This window comes from Microcebus murinus, chromosome 10 (assembly GCF_040939455.1).
Source record: "Microcebus murinus isolate Inina chromosome 10, M.murinus_Inina_mat1.0, whole genome shotgun sequence".
Taxonomy (NCBI): domain Eukaryota; kingdom Metazoa; phylum Chordata; class Mammalia; order Primates; family Cheirogaleidae; genus Microcebus; species Microcebus murinus.
Genome location: NC_134113.1, coordinates 14,297,300 through 14,317,154, shown reverse-complemented (window position 1 = coordinate 14,317,154; position 19,855 = coordinate 14,297,300). Strand labels below are relative to the sequence as shown.

Below are 19,855 nucleotides of genomic sequence, written 5' to 3'. Positions count from 1 at the left end.
ACAGAGCAGAAGGGTTGGTAGAGACCACGGGAGTGGGTGCGGTTAGCCAGGGAGAGTGCGGAGACTAATAGGGAGGAGAAGGGTGCCAAGGACAGAAGATTGGGAAGCACCTACACCTTAATGTCAAGAGGAGCCCGAAGAGTCTGTCAAGGAGACTCAGAAGGTAAAAGTTGGAGAGGCAGAAAGTGAAACCCCAGAGAGAGTGGAAAATCAGCAGCTAAGTTTAAAGAAGGATGCTACCAACGGCGTTAACTGCTCTTTGGACCGTCCCCACGGCACAGGACAAGACGGGTTCAGTTCCAGCAGGTTCCGCTGAAGAGAACTCGAGTGCCTTGCAGAAACAAGATCGCCAGTCCAGCCTGGCAGGGGACCGACCACACGGCCATCCCATTCCCTCCCAAGCCAGGAGCGCCCAGCTGAGACACCCTGCGTATTCTCTGTGTGAAGCTGAGTGTGCAACCTTCAAAGCAGCCACAAAGGAGCTACTTATTTTCAAAGGGAAAACACATGAACTGCAGGGGCATATGGAAGACATTAAAACAGGGTTGAGGAGAAGACGTTCTTCTCCCTCGCTGCATCTCACCCTTCACAGAAATAATTGACTGCTTGAGTATATGGTCATTAAAACACACACACACACACACACACACACACACACACACACACACACAAAATGAGCTGGAATATTTAACTCTGCTTCCTATTTCCCACCACCCCCAAAACACAGGACACAAAATGGCTTTGCAGCACACATCCATTTTATGGCTTAAAGTCCCTGGGAGTCGCTCCCTGTGGAAACCCCAGGATTCCTGTGAGGGGTCCCCGCTGTCCCGGCAGGGCTGCAGGAGGGCTGGGGCAAGAGGCGAGCTGCAATTTTACTGCCACGAAATTGGCTCCAGATGGAAGCGAGGCAAGGTGTTTACTCCTGCTGGTCCGGACGCGGAGAGAACCCGCAGGACCTGCCACCTGAGGCTCGCGGCGCCCGGTCCTGGGGGCATCCCCGACGAGGGGCTGGCCGGGGCTGGGGCGACCACGGGCGGACGAGGCTGGCTGCTGCTTGGACAGGGCTGTTTTGAGGATAATGACTTTCACATGGGCTGTGGGTGGGGGACGGCACTGTGGCCGGGGGCTGGAGGGCGGAGGGAGGGGGCAAAGAGGGGCTTCCCCAGGGGGCAACAGAATGACATGTCTTGTCTGCACGTTCTCCAGGTTGAGTGTCCAGAGCCCAGCTCTGCCCTGGGAGAGTGGGGCCCGGGCATTTTCTGTGGTGTTCCCAGACCTCCCTAAGCCCCCCCCAAGCCCATGATTCCCGGCCATGTGGCTCCCCAAGAGCACGTCTCCCCCTGGGGCTGACATGCGGCCAGCTCAGGGGCGGAGGAGCCCGCAGCCACGGCCAGGACGGGATGTGGACTGAGAGCTCTGTGGCCATGGCCGACGGGAGGGGTCGGCTTCTCCCACTCACGCCACCCGCGCCCCACTGACCAGTGTGGAATCGGGCCTGCCCCGCCTTCCCAGCGCCTGGCCAAGCCTGTGGCCCAGTGAGGGGTGTTCTCTGGCTTATAGCGCCCCCTAGCACTGGCCAGAGGGAAAGAGCTCGGTGAGCTCTCCAAGGAGCTACCACCTGCCTGTCTGAAACTGGACAGGGTGGGTGGTGCTGGTCATTGGACCCATTCAACCATATTTACTGAACTCTTTGTTACCAACACTTGATCCCTGTCTTCGAGGGGCTTACAGTGAAGGAAGGGAAACAGAAAGGTGACCCATCACGTTAGAATCAGCCAAGTGTTGTAAATGAAGGAAACACAGAGTGCTGTGGGGATCCACCCAGGAGGGTGGGAATCAGAGAAGGCTTCCTGGAGGAGATGACCTCTAAGCTGAGATCTGAAGGGTGCAGAAGAGTTCAATGAATTTTAGAGACCAAATAATGGAGATAAAAAAAGACATGCTTCTTGGTCTTTCAGTGGTTGCGAGAGGCAAAATATAGATGAACAAGTAACTACAGTGGGCTGTCCCAGAAACAAGACCCTCAGTCTCTCCTATGTCTTCGTCCCTGTGTGTCAAACCTGTTTAAACGGCAAGATCTATCTTCCCTTCAGAAACATTCACTTGACCTTGAGAAGTTCCCATGGCGTCTTAGACTTTTCAAGAGTAGAAGGATCTTAAAGACCATGGAGTTCTATCTTTCATAAGCGAGGAAACTGAGACCTGGTCAGGTGAAGTGACCTGTCCAAGGCAGGCACATAAGGACAGCAAGGCTGGGAACAAAGTTCAGGTTTTAACATTTTTTTTTCACCCTAGCCTCTTTTTGTCTCCCAGGAAGAAAGTTTTCATACACCTCTCTGTAGTGATATGTTTGGAATGTTTTCAAAAGGTATTAGATAGTAATTTAGAAAGGGAAAAAACAAACACACAAGAGATAAAACTCTCATGAGTAAAAAATGTATGTGTTCTGATTGGATCAGAGGGTGATTATTATCATAGTACAGAACTGTTTAATCAGTGTAAGTAGGAGTCCTCTGTGGTCTGAGCACTGTGCAAAGAGACTCAAACGGATTTGTGAAAAGCAGACCCAGAATCTGTGAGTGTCTGGGGTTTCCAAGGCAGGAGTGCAAGCATTAGGCCACACCCTATGGGCAAGCTCCTTCACCTGTCTCACCTTATCTTTCCCACCTATAAAATGAGGATGAGTAGTCTCTGAGGTCATTTTTCAATCTTTAAATGTCTATAAACACTTCCTACAGATTCTAGCCTCCTATAACTTGATCCGAAGAGGGCAGGCATGAACTCACCTTTCCTAGAAAAATTCCAAGAAAGGGTATACCACGGCAGCCTGGTAGGTGTGGGGACAGCCCAGATAGAGCTTGAAACGTCATCAGTACTTCACATTTATAAACCTACCATTGTTCTTAGCTGTCAGGAGAAAGGGGGTGCCCCTTCTCAGCGTGAGGACTGAGCTGACCTCACATGGGTGGGCAGAGGGGAGCCACTTCAGCTTAGGCACAGGGGAGAACTTCCCAGCTGAAAGTCTCTTGGGGTTCACTGAACTCCAGTGATGGGCAGGGAAGATGCATGGACCAGCTTAGAATAGGGGGCAAGGGGAAATGAAGCAAAAGGCAATTTCATTACCTTTCAGCTGGAAAAACAATCAGATTATGCTTGTGTTTGCATAATTAAGTAGCTACTGGAATGAAATACTTCAGATGCTTTCTGTGAGGAGCCTGCTGCTCAAAGTACAGCAGAAGTTATCTACTTGCTACTTGGGTTCCAGGCAAGGCTTTCCCTTGGAGAAACTGTTCACACTTTGGACAAAACTGTAACGTGAAAAGAAAGAAGAGAAGAGAGGGCCTCTGTCATGTAAGATGCTTATCCAAAGTGGATTTGGTCTGGAAAGACTTATAAAACCTTCCACATGACTGGCCCTGTGCGAGGATAAACGAATCTCTGAAATCCCATCAAGTATGCCCTCATTCAGCTTGGGTCCTTGGAGGGGCCTCCAGGGTGCCTCTTGCTCAGACCTCAATGGGCTGGTGGCCACACCTATGTTCAAGTCTCCTGGGACCCTATTTTGTCCTCAGAGGGCTAAAAAGCACTATGGTCAGATATCGTAGGCCTCAAAGTATGTCTGGTGTGGTTGGGGAAGTAATAGAACCATATCCTATGAACCAGTGAACACAGAGCTGGAAAACCATCGAGGCAGGGAGACAGCTCCATGGGTTAGGCTATAGTTAGAGTGAACGGGGGGGGGGGGGCAGTCTTCAAAGCTGGGTGGGGGGACAAGACAGAAAAATGTAAAAACAGGTTTCCCTTCTCTACGGCTAAAATGTTGAAGGGGGGGAAAAGGAGTTTAAAAACATTTCTTGGAAATACCATCTCCCACAAATTTTTCAGCTTTTGCCATCTCAATGTCACTTCTCAGAAGTGTACACAAAGAAATTTCTGAGAAAGAGGCCCAAGTCCCATTTCTCCCAAGCCCTCGTAGCATTTCTACAGCCCAAACATGCAAGTCTCTTTCTAAAAGGATGAGGTGGGAGAGAGACAACAGTGTAGAGAGACAGAAGACCCCAGCTGCAAAAGGGGTTTGCACAGTTGGATCTAACACTGCTCAAGTTCAGGGAATTACATGTCTCTCTTAAGATAAGAAGGGTCAATGGAAACGGGTGACTTGTGTCTCTGGCTGGTCACCAACCATCCCACCTTTCTGTGCTATTTCCTCCTCTGGAAAATGCAAATGATACTTGTGCTGGCTTTTCTCTTCTAGAAGGATTATTGTGAGACATAATGAGGTGAAGTTTGAAACCCTGCCTTAAAAAACACAAAGTGGAATCGAGATGTTAATGATGATAGTGATTGCATTAGTAATTGGCAACCATCCACAATAGCTGGTCGTCTAGTACCCTAGGTAGTTCTCCGGGATCTGGCTTTACTCCAGTTTTGGATCAGTTCACCTGGAAATTCCTTGCTGAAGGGTGGAGGGAGACCTGTCTGCCATGGGCAGGCCGCCACTTCCTCCTGCCCTTTCTACGTGCTGCTCTTCAACTAAGCACAGGACCTTTGCACTTGCTGGTCTCACTGCCTAGAGCCCTCTCCCATGGATTGCCCCAGGGCGAGTCCTTCTCCTTGCTCTCTTCTCAGCTCAGATGGCACTTCAGGGTGACCCTCTCTTGCTGTTCCCCAGAAAGCAGGGCCCTTCTCAGTCAAGTCCAATCCATGGCTCTGTTTTGCTTTTCTCTTAGCATGAGCACCACAGAAAAGTACCCCGTGTATTCATGGATTTCCATGGGGCGAGGGCTTTGCCCAGCACCCTGAACAGTGTTTGTTGAATGAATACACAACCCTGTGTGCTCCAGGGGAGCCCAGAAAACAACAGTCTATTATAGTCAGCTCCAAAAGGCAGATGGCTTCTCATACCTAGGAGAGTAAGAAAGAGAGAGACAGAGCGCGCGTCTGTGTGGGTCTTTCCCCTCTGTCTCTGCTCTCTTGCTCTCTGCGGAGAAGGCGGAGGGGTAGCATTTCGCATTTTGCCCCAGACGGTCCACCAGGCTCAGCCAAGGTCTCCAGGGCAGGGCCACCTCTGACCCCGGAGGAAGGGGCTGTGCTAGGCTGGGTGAGCGGTAGTTGGCGCTGGGTTGGGACAGAAGCGGTCAGAGGCCGGGGTGGGCGTGGGGCGGGGGCGCGGGCCAGAGGGCGCACGGGGCGCCGCCGGGGGGCCAGGCGGCGAAAGCGGTCCGGGGCGCGCCCCAGCCCACCCACTCGCGTGCCCACAGCCGTATTATTCCCTATAAGGATCTGAACGGTCCTGGGCGGCCCCGCCCGCCGCCCCGCGCCCCCGGCCCCGCCCCCTTTTTGGAGGGCCGATGAGGTAATGCGGCTCTGCCATTGGTCGCAGGGGGCGGGCCCCGACCGCCCGAGGCGGGGGCCGGGGCGCCCCGCGCTATATCACTTGGTGCCCCGGCAGCGGCTCGGCACAGGCAGCGGGCAGGCGGCGGGTGCTCGGACGGCCTCTCCTCCTCTTCCTGCTCCTCCGGCTCGTCCAGCTCCCGCTCCCGCTCCTCCGCCCGGAGAGACCGCAGCCCGCCGAGTCCTGAGCAGCGTCGCCGCGCCCCATCCCGTCCCGCTGGGCACTCGGAGGGCAGCGCGCGGAGGCCAAAGTTGCCCCGCACGGCCGGGCGGGCGAGCTCGGGCTGCAGCGGCCCCGCCGGCGGCGCGCACGGCAACTTTGTAGAGGCGAGCAACAGCCCGGCAGCGGCGACGGCAGCGGCGATGACTCCCTGGCTCGGGCTCGTGGTGCTCCTGGGCAGCTGGAGCCTGGGGGACTGGGGCGCCGAGGCGTGCACATGCTCGCCCAGCCACCCCCAGGACGCCTTCTGCAACTCCGACATCGGTAAGCGCTCCGGCGCCCCGCCCGAGCCCCGCGCTGCAGCCCGGACTGCGGCGCCGCTCCGCTGGCGGTGGCGGGGGAGCCCCGCTCTTTTTCTCCGCCCGAGAGGGGCGCACGGGCTTGGGGCGGAGTGGCGAGACTCGGAGTCCTCGGGCGGGGGCTCTGCCATAGCCGAGGCGGGAAGATGCCCCGCAGAGGAAACCCACAGTGGCCGAATGAGCCCCTGGCAGCCTTTGCTATCCTTTTTAGGGGGTGAGGTTCCCACCGGTCCTTTTGACATCTGGAACATTTCCCCATTCACTACCAGAGGAGGAAGGGCTGGGGGAGAACGGGGAGGGGAGAGCTCCTCACACTTGGAATGCTAACTAAAGTGCTGGGATGTTGACTAGGGAAAAAAGGAAAAAAAGTTGCCAGCCATGTGCACGGAAAGTTGCCGGAGAAACTTCCAGCATTCTGTTGGCACCATCTCCCGCACCCGTGAAGTTAGTTCATTCTGTTCATTGAGACCCGGCCCAGCCCCCAACTTCCCAGGCAAGTGCTCATGGAGCTCCTTGGACTGCCAAGTTGGGCTGGATTTAAGGGGAAAAAGGAGGAGAAAACTGTGGGCTCGACCCTCCCGCTGGAGGAACTGCGTTTGAGAGTGTTGATAGCCAGCAGGAGGTGTCGTGTGCGAGGGATCACTTACCACATAGCTGTGAAAATTTACAGTGAGGCTATTTTTTTTTTCCTTGAATGTGTGTGGGGAGGGGGAGAGTAGGCAGTGGAAAATAGTTTTGTCACCAAAAGAACAAAACAAAAAGATACCAAGGGTCACGTCATGGTGACAATCCCAAACTGGACTTCGTGTCTTGATGAGAGAGACCCAGTAGGAAGTGGAACCAGTGTGTACGGAGAGCCCCGAGCGTGTCCTGGGAGACTTGTTTGGGAGCCTTCGGGACACTTGTGTTTGGATGGCCAGAGGTGGAGTGGCAGCTGGAAAACATCTGTCCCCTCCTTTCCAGCTCATAAAGCGTGTGAGTCCAGCGGCCCTCCTGTGTATGTGTGTGCTGGGCGGAGGGGCGAGACAGCCTCACCACCCCCCGCCTGTGTCGCTGCCCTGCGCCCCTGTGGATTCTGCGGTGAAGAATGGAGCATGTGTGTTTTAAGTGCAGTCATAAAGGGAAGGAAATTTTCCACTGGGTCTTGGGTGAGGGACTCCACAAGTGCGCTGGGGGGGGGGGGAGGGAAGGAGGGAGGGAGGGGAGGCAGCTGAGGTTGGGAGAGGCGCTGCCTGCTCGTGGGCCAGGCCAAGCCTAGGAGAAGTCAGAGAGGTGGCTGTGGTGACCAGAAGGCCAGTCCAGTTGGCAGCTGAGGGTGTTTGTGTGACCCGGGGTCACCCTTGTTAGAGGTTTCCTGGGGCCTGCATGGTGCACCCTTCCCTCTTCCCGGGGAACCTGGCTGCCCCCGGGGCTTTGTGGGTTGCTTGGAAAGATCCTTTTGGGCAGGCTGAGGCCTGGGAAGGTTTTTCTCCCTCCTCCCCTGACCACCTCCACCCAAATTCCACTCGGCCTTTCCCTCCTCACCCTGGTTGGTGACATTCGCGCCTGACTAGTGTGGGAATTGCTGCTTCTGCGGCTGGGTGCTGGCGTTGCTCGGGGAGGAGCGCACACCCGGCCGGGAGGCCAGCAGGTGCACTCGGGGTGCTTGGACTTACAGCCGACGTCCTTTTCTGCTTGCAAATGGGTTGGCTGTGTTCACCTGGGTGTTTTGGCGTGCGGGCAGGGGAGAGGACCTCAGCCCTCCCCCTTGCCCTGTGCCGTGGGGTTTCTGCCCTGGGAACGCCCCAGGGAAAAGTGGGAGCAGGAGCGAGCAGATCCCGCTTCCAGAGGGAGCTCTCCTTGACTCTGTTTACTGCTTAGGTTTCCTGCTGTGGGTCCGTGCCGATACAGAAAGTTTCTTGTCATTTCTTTGCTCGATTCAAGAATTAGCTGCCCCCACCCCTAACCTAATAAATGACCCAAAGGAAAGCAAAGTTACCAGGAAGTACCCAAAGAGCAGAACATTGTGGTAGCAAAAATAAAAAAGAAATGAAAAATCTTCAATGCTCTGGCGTGGATCCAAAATTGTTCTGCCTGGGTTTGGTGCACTGCACTAGTAGCAGAGATGAGCTAATGCTTTTAAAATGGGAGGTGTGGGTGTGGGCCGCTTGCCTGCTGACCTCCCGCCGCCTTTCAGAGCACCCTGCGGGTGTCCGGTAGGTGGCTCCCAGTGTGCCTTGCTCAGGGCCTCTGGTTTCCAGGTTGGCTCCAAGCTCTGCCCCTTCTCTCCCTAAAAAAAAATGTGCAGGATCTCCCCAATCTCCTTGTGCCTCACAGCCCCACTGGTTGACGCTGCCATAGCACACAAAAGGTGCTCAAGCCAGCCCGCCAACCTCCTCTTCCAGAACCTTCCTGCTTGTTTTCTCTTCGTGGCTGGGTGCCATGCTGCCCGGTGAAGGGCAGAGCGTTCCTGGCGTGGCCCTCTCCGAGGGCTCCCCCGGTCTTCCCTCGCCTCACTCCTCATCCACAGGTGTCTCTTTTTGCCTTTCTTCTCCAAAGCCCTGGGGCCTGGCACAGCCACCCGGGTGAGGAGGAGTTAAAAGGTGTTTCTATGGCAACTCCGGGCCCTGCACCCTATGGAAGTGTTTAGGAGAAGAATAAACTACATGCCGGCTTATAAGACACACTGTGGGGGAAAGAAAGGGGCTTGGCAGCAGGCAGGCTGTCTGCGGCCCCCTCCCCACCAGTGCCTGCCCCTGAAACTCCTGACAAAACCTTGACTCTGGAGGAGGAAGGGCGGGGGGTGCTGGGGATGGAGAGGGCGGCCTTGGCCGGGCACATCCTGCTCTGCTCTGGCAGCTCCGTGCAGTTCAGGAAGGGCTGGGCACTGCCAAGTGCTTTCTGAAAATTGGTGTGTGTATGTGTGTGTGTGAGTGTGTGGTTTCTGTAAAGGTGGAGGGGGCGGGGAGCAGAGAGAGAGAGAATTTTGTGGCATTGCCGGGCTGGGCCCTTCTCTCTAGCCTCTTACACAGAGGAGTGGGGCTGTGGGGTGGAGTGTTCGGGGCCTGCCCCTGGCCTATGGGGAATTTGAGAGTGAGACTCGGCTTGGGGCTGGCTGCCAGCCCCGGAGGATGGCCCCTGGCTATCTCCAAATTGTTTTGACAGGGGCCATTGCCAGCAGATTCTTTTAGTATCAGATCTGAGGTTCTCCTTTCAGCAAAGAAACCATTTGCAAAGAAACCAGATCCATTCCCTCTCTCTCACACACACACACAATTGCACCTCAACACTGGGCTTTGCAAATTTAAGGAAAATAAAAAGAATCAGACATTGGCGAGGAGCCAGCCGCTCGGTGGGGCAAGTCTGGGGGACGCGGCTATGGGCATCTTGGGAGCCGTGGCGAGAGGAGAGCTGCCACTGGGCCGGAGGTGGGAGGGGCATCTCTCAGACCCCTGCTGGTGCAAACCCCTCACAGATGCCACCTCTTTCAACCATCCACCCCCAACCAGCAACCTTAAAATAAGTAGGTATTATACCCATTTTTCAGATGGAAAACACTGAGGCTGAGAGGCTTGCCCATGGCCACCTGGCTACTAAATGGTAAGGCTGAAATATATCCTTAGTTGTGCCATTCCTCAAAAGCTCTCCAACTTTCATTGACCCATGATATTCTAAGGCCAGCAATGTGGAGGTGGAATGGATAGTTGACATTTGAAGAATGCTTTCCTTCTGGATTTGAGACGTTTTCCTTGAAAATATAAAGATGGCCAAAATGGCCAGAGGTTTTAATTAAACGTCATCTTTAGGGAGGGAGAAGTTATTATTTTAGGCTATCATAGGGGAAAAACAAAAGAAAATCTCTTTCTTTTGCAGAGAGGGGCTGCAGTGCCAGGAAAGCCATGGCCCTTGATTTGTTGCGGTGTTGGAGTCATTCAGTTGAAGACAGTTTTATTTTTTTTGCTTTCATAATAAGCAATGGACCTTTTATTACACCAAGTTGTTTGACTTTGGGGCTACTAGAATTGGAAAAGACCCTCAAAACCATCAAGCCACAGTAAAAAAAAAAAATGACTGCATTTGTCACACTGAGGCGTGGGGAGAAGTAAAACTCACAGAGACAAGACATCTCAGGGCCTGGAGACAGGCAGGGATGAGCTGGAGCTCCCGGGGCGGGGGGGGGGGGGGGTCCAGTCTATGTAGATGTGTGTGGGGGGAGGGAAGCCAGGAAGGGGTCAGGAGACTGGGTCCCGGCTGGAGAAGGTGCCCCTCTGACAGTTCTGTGTCCCTTTCACAGTCCCTGGATAGATAAGGCTAGAAAAGTGGCCGCGGAAGTGGCTTGGGTGGAGGGATTTTTTGTTTGTTTTGCAGGAACAGCAGGAACCATTCAGGCCCGCTGCTGAATGGCACATTCCAACAGGTTCATTAATTAAAAACAAAAACAACAACACAATTCTCCATTGCGCTTTGGCTTTTACCATTCCAGCCAGTATGGACAAGGAGGCCCCTTCTTCCAGCCTTTGTCATAGTCACCTCCTGGGTGGCCTGGAGAGGCAGTGTGGGGTGGTGGAAAGGCCGTGGGGAGGGCAGGTCTGGGCTCAACTCCTTCCTCTGGGGCTTGCTGGCTGTGTGTGCTTAGCCACATTACTGGATGTCTTTAAGCTTTAGTTTCCTTGTTTATAAAAGGGGAATAAATGTATACTCCGGCCCTTTTTTATTTACACTTTTAAAGTTACAAGTATTATATGAATACATTCTATGTCCATGTATATATGTATCTGTGTATCTATCCACCCATCCACCCATCTGTCCATCCATCCATATCTGTATCAAGCTATCTAAAATCAGAGAAGGGTAAAGTCCTTTTTGATGACTGCTTTGAATTCCAGTCCCTTCTCCAAATCCTTTCCTCCCTATGCACTTACAGACACAGGTACCCATAACAAATTTATAGTGTTTTTTTCCCTAAGAAACATGAATAGTAGAACACTATAAACAATGGAATACCATATAGAGTATTCTGTCTTTTTAAATTCAACTATGTGTACCAGAGATCTTTCTCATTTGATACACACACACACACACACACACACACACACACACCTTATAGATCTACTTCATTCTTTTTATGTATAGTATTCCATAGGATCATAATTTTAAAAAGCTAATAATTATAGAGTGATTACTATGTGCCATGCACTGTTCTAAGTCATTAACATGCATTAATTCATTTAATTATCTCGACGATTTTATGAGGCAGGTATGCTATTGTCATCTCCATTTTACAGCTGAGGAAACTGAGGCTTAGAAAAATTAGGTAACTTGTTCAAGGTTATATATTAAATAGCTGGCAAGTAACAGAACCTGTATTTAAATCCCTGTAGCCTGGCTCTAAAATATATTCAACTATACATATATATCTTATATTGTACTATATATTACATTATGCTATATTATATCATATATCACATTATATGTATTAATATATACTTTTTTACTATAATAATATATCCTTACAGGTATATGATATTAATAATTTATTTAGCCAGTCCTCTATTCATGGATATCTGAGTTTCTAACAACTTTTCATCCTCATGATGAGTGCTATAACAAATAGTTGTTGTACAGTCAGTCCTCTTGTTCATGTGTACCAAATTTGTCTATGGCAAATATCCAATATATTATTGGACACAGGGATGCACGTTTTCCATTTTTTGTCCTCCAGAGTGGATGTATTAACGTACTCTTTTCAGATGTGCAACACGAAGGGACAGAGGAACTATCACAGCCCTGTGCTTCCACGCTTCTCTCAAATGGGAAAACAATTTATCATTTTTATCGACTTTCTGAGCTTTTTTTCTCCTTTTGCTTACCCCTTTGTCGCTTTGAAAGGGACCACTAAGACCAAGTTAATGGGAGGGGAGCATTTAACAGGAAGAGAGGGGCTGCAGTGCCAGGAAAGCTGAGGCCCTTACTTGTTCCAGCGTTGGAGTCATTCAGTTGAAGATAGTTTTATTTTTTTGCTTTCATAATAAGCAATGGACCTCTTATTACACCAAGTTGTTTGACTTTGGGGACTCAGGTTCAAAAGTATGGCTGTGTTAAACACACAGGCTTTTGCTTTCTGATTCTGAGCTGTCCCCTGGCCAGGCGCATGGTGGCAGTGAGGGGACCCATCCTTTTGTGCCCCTTGTTGCATTTGGTTGGTGCTTAGATGGGAGCAGTGAGATGGCATGAGGAGGGAGGGATGGGCTGCCCAGAGCGGGTAGGGTGGACCCAGCCAAGAAGGAAACTAGGGTCTCATCACGATGGGAGCTGGAAGGGCTGGCTTAAGAGGGAATTCCTTTTCTGATTAAAACTTTTCAGTGGACTCTTGGGATAAAGTGTCATCACATGACTTACAAGGGCCAGTGTGGACCCCGCCCACCTCCTCTTCCTCATCTCCTCACTGGCCCTTCTTGTCCCAGCTGCCTGTTCCTGTTCTCTCTCTGGCTCCTGGCTCCTGATGCCCCCCTGGTTCTGAACACCCCTCATTAACTTCTCATTCTCTAGTTCTCACTTGGTTCCATTTCCCTGCCCACTCCCCGGCATTGGTGCAGAAGAACAGTCACACACCTTGCTCAAATTTGAAATATGCTTAAAAACACCAGTTCTAGCAAAAGCCAAATTCTCCAAAGCTGCATGGGAAATGCCCAGAGGAGGATGTTCCTGGGTTGGAGTGAGACCTTAGGGCTGTGTGCCATCCAGAGGGACCCATCCAGCCCCTCTGAAAGGGGAAGCACCTGTAAAACTGTATTACTTCATTAGTCTAGTCCTGTCTTGTGGTGGACATAATATACCAGCACCCTCCCAGAGAAAAATAGTAGAGATTTCTAAATGCCACCCCACCAGGAGACCACCAGAAATAATACTGTAATTACCCTTCACCAAGGTGCACTTACTGTGTGCCAGGCACTGTACCACACTCCTTGCTTGCATGTCAGTCATCCTGTGAGGCGGGGCTTACCCATCCCAGCTGCCTGGTGAGCTGTCTGAGGCCAGAGAGGTCAAGATCATGCCACTCGGAACGTATACTTGCTTAGTCTGTCTCCCAAACCTGTGTTCCCCATCAGTCTCTCTTAGAGACCAAGGGCTGGAACTCTTTGGACTTGGAAAGTCTACCCCTTTTGCAACTTCCCTGCATGGGTCTTTGACCCCTTACACTTGGGGCTTCTTGCTACGCTTATATCTGATTTTCTTCCTAGCCGGCCACTCCAGCCCCTGCCTTCCCGCTGCCTCCAATGTGATGACTGACTGTAGGGTCAGCTCTGGGATCCTTAACAAAACCAAACCTCAGAGCCTCTTTCTGAATCCTAACCCGGTGCTCTTCTCACTGGATCAGTGGTTCCCAGCCTTGTCAACACCAAGGAATATTTTGTATTCAGTTTCCTTTCAATCAATTCCATGTTTGGAAAAATTATCCATCATAATTTCATGTGTCGAGTATTGATTATTTTTCCATTAAAAAACAAATTACAAGTATATCTGCTGCTGCTAGCCCATCATGATTCTGACATATTCAGCTAATACACACATTAGTTGCAGCCCAGAGCAAGGGAGCTTGGTGTTTCTGCAAGCTGGGTGGCTTTCTCCTGGGCTAGTGGGTGACTGCATTGTCCGATTTGGGCCGGCTTACTGAAGTGCTGCAAATAGCCCAGTGATGTCCTTAGTACATCACTGTCCTGCATCCCTCTGGAGAGTGGCTCTTCAGTCTCACGCCAGTTTAGCATCTCTCCTCCCTGTGGGCAGGTTCCACACAGGTCCCACCATTGCCACTCCTCCAGGAGCTGCCCATGGGCCTGGCACAGGCAGCAGGTAGCTGCTGATGGACCTGGTTGAGGTGCATGCCATTTCAGAGGCTTAGGTAACAGGGATTCGTGTATCTGTTTGCCTGTGTGCATTTCTGGCAGACAGGCGCAAAGTATTGATTCCAGCTAAAGGGACTCACTACCTAAGCCCTGTGTGACGGGAGGCCACCAGGTGTCTTTCCCAGCTGTAGTGGGGCTAAGAGGTCTTTTTGCTGGGTTGCTAGAATATCAGAGCCTGGAGCAGCAGAGGGAGCCTGGAGAACCTTTTCTGACCCATCTAGGAGCCATCTGTGTGGCTGTGATGGCTTTGCTGCCACAGAAGGGACTGTCCCACCGCCAAGCACCCGGGTCTGATTTATGTTCACGTAAACCTGATCACCTAATGGAGGCATTCACGGCTTGGAGACTGTAAATGTTAAGTATTCCCAGGCCCACGGCCACCTGGCTTTTTTGTGGGGGGTGGGGAAGGGAAGGAAGCTGGAGGATCTGGCCTCGGGGAGCTCAAGGTAAAGTTCAGCTGGTGGAAACAGAGCCCTGGGATGATGGGAGGCTAGGGGGGTGGAGAGGGGAAATCCTGAGCAGACCAAGCCCCCAAGAGCCTTTCCGGAACCAGAGACCTTAAATATTACATGGCAATTATCCCCTCCCCCTCTGCCCAACTTTGATCCCTCCTGGAATGAGGGCCCCAGGCATTGGATAGCCCAGCTGCCTGCAGAGAAGGGCTGTTTCCTTCAGAGGTCTCAGGGCTCCTGCCACCTCCAGATTAGGGTGTGGGGTCAGACTGCATGAAGACTTGGTTTCGTGACTTGAGGTGTTTGGCTGCGGTGTTTGCGTTTCATCCATTGTTAGGAAGTATTGATTCCTTTCGACCTAGCCTTTGCCATGATGAATACGCTCACAGCCTTTGAGATTTGGAAACAGTAGTTCTTGGGAACTCTGCTGCCCACAAGCTTGGGCAAGTTATCTGGCCTCAGTTTCCTCATCTGTAAAATGGGGGGAATGATAGTATGGGTTATATGGGGTTTGGTGATGAAGTGAAATAATTCATGGAAATGTTTGACACAGAATCTGCAACATAGAGCTCAATAAGCATTAGCGTTGTCAGATTATACGGCAGAGCCAATATTCTCACTGGATTTTTGGCAAGGAAAATGGGGCTCTGAGGAGAGACGTGACATTTTTCAGGATCACATACAGAGAGCTGAGGTGCAAAATCATGGCTGTTTGATCCGGTCACCCCAATCCAACGCTTTCCACTTTGTCACGCTGCCTCCTACAGGACAGAGAAAGAAACAGCAAAGGCCTCTACTCTGTTTTCATGACTCTTCACATTTTAGAGTGTCTCAAGTCTCTTGGATCTCACTGCATGACCAGGACATGCAATGAGGACAGTGGGATGGCGGGGGTGCTCATTGTCCCCATGTAATGGATCTTGGTATGGAGACTAGGTGTGGCTCAGCAGCGTAGCCATTCAGCCGGTACGCGGAATTGGGATTGGAGCCCATGTCTTCTGAGGCCAAGCCCGACCGTTCCCTCTTTAGACTGCTCCTATGTGTTTGCTTCCAATAGGCGGAAAGGCAGGAGATGCTGGGGTAGCCAAGGGAAGGCCCTGGAGATGGATCGGGGATACTGAACTTGGCTGACAAGTCAGTACCCCTGCCCTGTCCACTGCCAGGCTGGGGGTGCGGTCGGTGTAGGGGAGGAACACTGGCCAGAGTCAGAAGACCCAAAGTCTAGTCCTAGGTCATCACCTGACTCTGGGATCACCTTGGTGATGTCAACCTCCCTGGGTTTTGCCCTCTTACCTGCAAAACAGCAGGATTGGCCCTGCGGGGTGTGTATACACTGTTTTCACATATATTTCACCGAATGCCTACTATGTGTCAAGTGTTCCTGGCTCTAAGTTCCCTTGGACAGGGCTTTCTAGTCCAGCTGAATAATTGAGCACCTAAATCCATCAACAACACCCTTTAGGAGGTAACTTCATTAGGAAGGCAGTCTATTAAGAGAAGGGCCAGGATCTCTGTGGTCATAAATGTGGATGAGGGCTCTGAGTGAACAAAACCTCTAATGAGCTGAGAGACTTTATGAGATGACATCGTTGACCACCAAACTTCCTGTTGGAGCAGAGCTGATTTGCCAAACAGATAGCAACCTTGCAGACTCCGCCGATGGCTAGAACTAAGAACCAAGGTCATTCGGGGTCTGTCATCGATTGCTGGAGGGCTTGGTAAAAACTGAACCCCATTAGCACCATGACAGAAGCTGATGGACAAGAGATGGCACCGAGTCTCGACACACATCAACACAAACCCCCCCTCATCCACAGTCTGCCTGCGAAGCCCCAGAAAATTTGGCGAATGGCTCAGCTGACACATTTTCAGTAGCTGAGAAAACTCCTCTCGTGGAAGACAGGCTTGGATAAAGACACGTATGATCTCATGGAACCCTTGTTTGTGTGAGCAGCCATGGGAAGGACTGAGAGATTCAAAAGAATCCCAGCATCCCAGCTTGTTCTCCGGAGTGCTGTTCTGAGCAAATGGGTACAGTGGGAAAAGCTTATACCTGAGGTGGGCGGGTAGGTGTGGGTTCCAGTTCCTTCTTTGAGACCGATTCTCTTTTGGCCTCAGTTTCCTCACCTGTCATCTGGGCCACATCACATACCCAGTGCCTGCCGGGACCAGTCACAGACACTGGGCATTTTAATATCAAACATAGTGGAATATTACTTCTACAAAATATATATGTGGTTCCCTGGTCTCTTGTTTTCCTATTTTGGAGGGATAAATCGGCACTAAAAATTATGTCATTATTGTAAGAGAAACAACAAAGCAGTGGGCAAATGCGATGATAATTAGCACCTCATCTTTGGCTTTGGCGTTGGGGAGGCAATAGAGAGTGGTGGCGACTGTGGTGAACTGGAGGGTCCCTGTCCCTTCTGAAGGGGGTGGCTGCTGTCTAGCCATAGTCTATAGAACATGGGTCCAGCATTGCAAGATTTCCACTATCTTAGGATAAGCCAGAAATCCAAAAATTTAGCATGAAATAGTCTTAAAAGAAACACACACAGATGTGTAGACCAAAACCATGTCCTTGGCCAGATTCAGCCTAGGGGGTCACCAATTTTGTGACCTTGAGTCTAGATGATCTCTTGAATTTCCTTTAGGTTCTTGGATCTCCGAGTGAATGAGAGCAACAGCTTTTTCAGGCAAAATGTGTCCCCAGAGACATTGCTCACATGCTTGTTACCGCACTTCCCACACTTCCTGAGCAGGGGACGCTAGGAGTGCAGGTTCTGGAGTTAGTCCGCCTGATTCCAGCCTTGGCTTCATTCACTGCTAGCTGCGTGGTCCTGGGCACGTCAACCCGCCTCAGTCTCATTTGTCCTGTCTGTAAAGTGGAGTATGCCACGGTACTTTTAACCTCCTAGGGTTGTAGGAGAAATTCACTGAGATAATGGAACTAAAAGGCTCGGCCCATTGCCTGGCACAATGTAGTAATGGCTTGATAGGTGTCAGCCACCATGTCATTCCTCCTTGATATCACTGCCTCCCTCGATGGATGGAAGCCAAGTCTTACCGGCTCGCTGCCTGATGTCACTGGGCGTGCAGTGGAAGTGTCATGAATGAACGAGGACATTTGAGAAAGATAGCATTCCAGACTTTCCAGGCAATAGTGCACTTAGCTGGGTACGTGTGTGTGTGTGTGTGTGTGTGTGTGAGAGAGAGAGAGAGAGAGAGAGAGAGAGAGAGAGAGAGAGAGGGAATTGGTTTTGACATGTTAGGCACTGACCAGCTCAATGAGAAAAAGCCTTTCCAAGCTGCTAAGCTAACATTAAACAGTGGCGATTACCTTGGAAAATAAAATAAAAGCCATTGGCCCATCTTTTTCTAGCAGAGAAGACAAGAGCAGGCTTGGAAAACCAGAGTAGGGATTTAGAAGCTCAGGTGCCGATGAGTGCACTAACATCACAGGGCGCTTTGGCAGCCTGACGGGTTTTATTTATTCAGGGCTCCTTTAAGCCAGAGGCGATTCCTGGAGGCCCCTAAAATTTAATGCCCCACCTGGACAGTTAACATCTGTGTTTTATTTTGTTTTAAAACTTAACCCCAAATAGTTAGAATTCCTTCTGGTATCCCTTGGAGGAGAATTTCTTATTGGGCAGCTCACAAGCAAAGGGCCAGAAAGGGAAAAGGAAACTAGATTGGCACCATCGGGGGAGAAATAATATTGCGAGCCCCAAATGCAAGCCATGTATGCAGTTTTAAATATTCTCGTCACGTTGCAAAAAGGGAACAAAGTGAAATTAATTTTAATATTATACTTAACCGAACATGTCCTTAGTATGATTTCAATGTGTAATCAATTTAAAAATTATTAGTGATATTTTACATTTTAAAAAAATTCATAGCATATCTCAGTTTGGACTAGATGCATTTCAGGTGCTAGATAGCGCCCTGTGGTTGGTGGCCACCATACTAATAGGACAGCACAGGTTAAGATGGTATTTGCGAAGGCAAGGCATCTCTTTGCCCCTTCTACTCATGAGCTGTGCACGGGGATGGGGCAGCTGGAGGTGCATTCGGGGTGACCAAGGCTTGGAGGCTACTGACTCAGCTGTGCTGCAAGTCATTTCTGGGCCACACGGGTCCATCGGCAGCAAACCCATGTGCTGTGACACTGGAGAAGCCATCCAACCCCCTTCTCTCACTGGACAGATGGGGAAACTGAGGTTCAGAGAAATGGAGCAGTTTGGCTTAAGAGACAGAGATGGAACTAGAATAAAAATAATAATTTGATAATATTTAACTTTCATGGAGTTGTTTTTATATGCCAAGACCTTTTAATGCATTATCTGCATAAACTCTCCTAACCACCCATTGAGGTGGGCACTCTTATTTCTATTTTGCAGATGAACAAATTGAGATGGAATTAAATATTAAAGCAGCTAATAGTTAAGCTATACATAGTTATTTATTATAAACCTGTATGTTAGAGATTATTACTGTTATCCTCATCATCCCACTTTGCAGATGAAAATACTGAGGATGAGAGAGGCTAAGCAACTTGCCTAATATGTAGCTAGGACATGTGGAAGTCAGGATTTGAGCCAGGGCTCCTCCCTCCCTGAGTCTGAGCTGTTCTCTGCGAGCCCTGTTGCGTGGTGGCAGAGCTGGTATTGGAGCTGCCATGTCTGTTCTGGGGTCCCTGGTCCTCACAGTCCCACTGCACTGCCTGGATCACAGTGCTCTTCATCCCCAGCACTTTCTGCCTCTGTGCGCTGACAGTAAGGGACGCAGCAGGGAGGCCCTGGGCTCCAGGACGGGTTGGAGGGTCCAGGAAAAGCAGGCTCCCCTCCTCTGGCTTGGCCGATTCCCATGCTGCCTCAGCCCATGAAGGCCAAATTCCTGGCCAAGTTAAGCAGGGTGGGAAGAACACTTGTCCATTCTGCCTTCCCAGTTGGGCGAGGTCAGCGTACCAGGTTGGAAAGTGGTATGTGTCTAATTGCAGGGGTGGAGGGGCTGAGAGGATTAACACTCTTTAAATAGACACCAGAAAACTAAGAATAGCCTCGCTGCCTGGAAATTGGTGGGTATTCCTGGCCACGGGCTGTCACGCTTAGTAGGTGCTCAATAAATGTGGATGGAATGCAGAAATAAACAAGCGCTGAAAATGGGTCATTGGGGGAGCACTTGGCCAGTAAAACTCTGTACTCTGTATAAATAAATAACCTGAGACTGAGGTTATTTGAGTCTTCCTCCAGGCTGGAGGCCTCTTTTACCTTTACTTGTCTACTTTTCTTGTCTTGCCACCAACTTTTTTTATTTTTGGCCGGGAGCACGGCAGGCAGAGTGGCAGGGAAAGACTAGTTCAGTTTGCTTTTCCCTTATTTCTGGCTTGTCGTCTGCTATCCTGCCGGGTTAGAAAGATGGAGATCACTTCCCTTTTGCTCTTTCCTCAGGAGTTTTTTGTTCCCTAGAGTGCTTTGTAGATCCTAGCCCCTTGGAGCCTCGAGATGGGAACCTCCCCATGGGCCACCAGACCCGGATCACGCTCTGATGCCAGGCTCCTGGGTCCTTACTGAAGGCTGCCTCATTGTCTCACCCAGCAGAGTT

The 19,855-nt window shown here is 50.8% G+C and overlaps 2 protein-coding genes across 6 annotated transcripts in view; one reads left to right on the top strand and one right to left on the bottom strand.

Annotated features, from left to right (window-relative positions):
- Window positions 1-19,855, bottom strand: part of SYN3 (synapsin III) — a 440,909-nt gene that overhangs the window by 227,801 nt on the left and 193,253 nt on the right. The gene's annotated exons all lie outside the window — the stretch shown is intronic.
- The window catches only part of TIMP3 (TIMP metallopeptidase inhibitor 3), a 55,526-nt gene continuing 41,130 nt past the window's right edge, over window positions 5,460-19,855 (top strand). The window contains exon 1 of the mRNA XM_012772797.2: window positions 5,460-5,881. Coding sequence (XP_012628251.1) covers window positions 5,761-5,881 — 121 coding nt within the window. The 5' untranslated portion in view covers window positions 5,460-5,760. The remainder of the gene's footprint in view (window positions 5,882-19,855) is intronic.